Source organism: Octopus bimaculoides, chromosome 26 (assembly GCF_001194135.2).
Source record: "Octopus bimaculoides isolate UCB-OBI-ISO-001 chromosome 26, ASM119413v2, whole genome shotgun sequence".
Taxonomy (NCBI): domain Eukaryota; kingdom Metazoa; phylum Mollusca; class Cephalopoda; order Octopoda; family Octopodidae; genus Octopus; species Octopus bimaculoides.
Genome location: NC_069006.1, coordinates 16,644,636 through 16,648,373, shown reverse-complemented (window position 1 = coordinate 16,648,373; position 3,738 = coordinate 16,644,636). Strand labels below are relative to the sequence as shown.

At 35.9% G+C, this 3,738-nt stretch overlaps 1 protein-coding gene across 4 annotated transcripts in view; it reads left to right on the top strand.

The window, feature by feature from the left end:
- LOC106883030 (unconventional myosin-XVIIIa) overlaps nt 1–3,738 on the top strand; it is a 237,634-nt gene that overhangs the window by 157,053 nt on the left and 76,843 nt on the right. For all 4 annotated transcript variants that reach the window (XM_052976955.1, XM_014933888.2, XM_052976956.1 and 1 more), the window contains 3 exons: nt 37–123; nt 1,706–1,850; nt 2,742–2,901. In XM_052976955.1, the coding sequence (XP_052832915.1) occupies nt 37–123; nt 1,706–1,850; nt 2,742–2,901 (392 nt within the window). The remainder of the gene's footprint in view (nt 1–36; nt 124–1,705; nt 1,851–2,741; nt 2,902–3,738) is intronic.

Genomic DNA, 3,738 nt, shown 5'->3' with positions numbered 1-3,738 from the left:
TATATATATATATATATATATATCTTTTCTTTTTAGGAAAATATAGAATGTGATTTCGAATTTGTGAACACCAGTCCTGCTGCTTTGGTGTTCTTGATAGACAAACCTCCGCAACAAACTCTGGTAAGTAAAAGAACAATGCTTATGTCCTGCAAACTATGTTTCTTTCCTTCCTTCCTTTCCACTTTCCATAAACAATTTTATTTGCTGTGATACATTTCTTTCCTTTAATTCTTGTTTGATTCATTGGTTTATGGCCTTGGTGGGGCACTCTCTTGAAGGGTTTTAATCAAATAAATCAACCCAAGTTTTTATTTTTATTTTTAAAGTCTAGTACTTATTCTATCAGTCTCTTTTGCAGAACTGCTAAGTTACACAGATGTGTATTTTGAAAATTAAATGAAACACAAAAGTTTATCATAGATAAAAAAACAAATACAGCAAGTTTCTTTGCCTTGGGTTTGACAGATTCAGTGTTTCAGACAATTGTTCTTGGGAGAGAGAGAATGCTTGCACTATTGTTTAGGGCTCTGGGTCTCATTTAAGTAAAATACATAGAAGCAATGCATTTCACTTGGATAAGATCTTCAAGTGGTCCTTGAAAAGATTGATGAGGATTTGGAGTATGTCTTAGCCTTTGGTCACATCTTCTGAATCATTTCTTTTATTGCTTTTATATTGCTTTTTAGTATACTTTGATAACCAGTTCACTCAAAATGTCAACCTACTTCTTTTCCTTCTTTTTTTTTTTTTTTTTTTTTGGCATACTATTCGTTGTGCACAACTTGTATTGTTTTTTTTTTTTGTGTATTTACATTTTGTCCTCCATTTTACAAATTTTTATGCCTGTTGTAATCTCTCATGTCGTCCATCTGTTTGTTTCTTACCCCCCCCCCCATTTGTGCTATTTCATTCACACACATACACACACACACACACACACACAGCAAATATGGTAAAGCATCAGTTAAAAATACTTCATCGTATTTGATTTATCTCCCTTTATGTTCTGAGTGAAAAATCTCACTACTGGTCAACTTTTCATCATTCCAAGATGGATAAAATTACTTTCAGTCAAGTATTGCGGTCAATATACTCAACTGCTATACTCTTCAATATGCTGGTGTCCAAGCATGGCAACAGTTCAAAGATTACTCTTTTACTTGTTTCAGTCATTTGACTGTGGCCATGCTGGAGCACTGCCTTTAGTCGAGCAAATTGACCCCAGGACTTATTCTTTGTAAGCCTAGTACTTATTCTATCGGTCTCTTATTGCCGAACTGCTAAGTTACAGGGACGTAAACACACCAGCATCGGTTGTCAAGCGATGTTGTGGGGACAAACACAGACACACAAACATATACACACACAGACACACACACACACATATATATATATATACATATATACGATGGGCTTCTTTTCAGTTTCCGTCTACCAAATCCACTCACAAGGTTTTGGTCGGCCCGAGGCTATAGTAGAAGACACTTGCCCAAGGTGTCACGCAGTGGGACTGAACCGGAACCATGTGGTTGGTAAGCAAGCTACTTACCACACAGCCACTCCTACGCCTATAGATTAATTATAAAATTAAAATTTATTTATTATTATTATATTAAATGCCTGTATTGTTAAAAAAAATTGTAGCAGGACAGAGATAAAGTATTATGAAGGTAATCCTACATTTATGTGTCTGTTTTGATAGTTGAGAGCATCAAACCAAGATTTACGGGATGCTGACAAAAAGGGTCTTCTCTGGTTACTTGATGATGAAGCCATCTTTCCTGGTGCCACTGAAGATTCTTTCATGGAACGACTGTTTACTCATCATGGAGACCATCCCGTCAAACGTAAGTGCTATCCTCTTCCTCCCTCTTTTCCCTGCTGGGCAACCCCAAATCCAACTGTAGCCAATATGTTTTTGATTGAAACCTGATATTTTTGAGGCTCCATTATCATTGTGAAAGACAGTTAGGATGAGGTTTGAGAATATTTCTTTACTATTTTTGGAAGGTCAAGCATTGAACTCAGCCTTGACCTTGCAGAAATATTAGCCTTATCGTGGCATGTTCCTGATATAGTTGTAATAGCCTAAACATAATCTCTACTGGATTCCCGTTAAAGCGGTAACGAACAACACCTGTAAGAAAAAGAAGATAAAATACTAACAACTGATCACCTTGCAACTAGTCAAGTGTAATTATGACTCATTCTTAATGGTATCCCCCCCTCCCATAGCTGTTGTTTACTTTTTTTATTTAATCCAAAAGAAAAAATAGGATTTTTGCAATGAAAAGGTGAGTGGGTAAGTCAGTTACACCGACCCCTGTACTTGACTGGTATCATTTTTTTTATTGATTCTGAAAAGACAAAAGGTGAAGTTAACCTCAGCAGAATATGAACTCATAATATAAGGACCTAGAAGAAGAAATGCTGATAAGCATTTTTCTGAACCATATGGTTGACAGTTTTCTAGAGAAGGGGATTAGTTGATCCCATTGACCTCCCCTCTCTGTATTTGACTTTATTTTTTTATTTTCTTTATTTTCTTAATCATTTCATAATTATTTCTGGCCACTCTAAGTTATTTCTCTTAGCTCATTTTTGTTTATATATATATATATATCATGTACTGAGTGTTCTATTTAGTAAAATTCCAAGTACATTTCGTTTTGATTGTTTGTTTTAGGTACATTGAATTCTATTGTTCTTAACGTTTTGTGTTTTTGTGAATTGTTCAGGTGACAGTTTGCTGAGGAAGGGCTCCCTTGGACACACATTTATTTTGAATCACTTCCAAGGTACCAACCCAGTCCAGTACAATGCTACTGGATGGTTGAAGGCTTGTCGAGAGAATAGTGTTAGCAAAATTGCCATTCACATCCTTCAAGACTCCAACAGGTAATCACTCACTCATAGACCTGCTGTATCTTTCCTCTCTCTCTCTCTCTCTCTCTCTCTCTCTCTCTTTTTCTTTCCTCTCTTTCTAAAGGCTTCTGCTCTTCTTAACAAGCAAACCCATTTGTCTTTCTGGTGGGTCAAGGCAGAAGCTACTCTGTGGTCATTCAATAATAGCTGAATCTCCTTCAAATTGTACCCTACAAGATTATAAAATAAATGAATATGTCAGTTAATATAATCATAGATATAATTAAATTTAATGGGCCCGGTTTTCCGGTTTCAATGGCGTATGTGTTCCCCAGCTGGTACTTATTTTAACAAACCTGAAAGGATGAAAGACAAAGCCAATCTTCGTGGAATTAAACTCAGGATGTAAAGATGAATGAAATGCCACTTAGCATTTTTCCCAGCGTGCTATAGATTCTGCTAGCTTGCTGCCTTGTAAGTGTATATAATATTGGTTTTAAACTTTGGCACAGGGCCAGCAATTTCAGGGAGTTGGCTAGTCAATCACGTTGACCCCCAGTACTCAATCAGCACTTATTTTATCAGCCCCAAAAGGATGAAAGGCAAAGTCGACCTCAGTGGAATTTGAACTCAGAATGTAAAGATGGATGAAACGCCACTAAGCATTTTGCCTGGTGTACCAATGATTCCGCTAGCTCACTGCCTTAATAATAGTAGCAGTAGTTGTAGTAGTAATAATAATAATAATAATTAGTATTATTATTATTAGTAGTTGTAGGAGAATTATGATAAAATGTTAATGGTGTTTCCACGTGTGTGTATTGAATATGTTGATAATAAATCTGGGATTTTTTTTTTTTTTTCTATAAA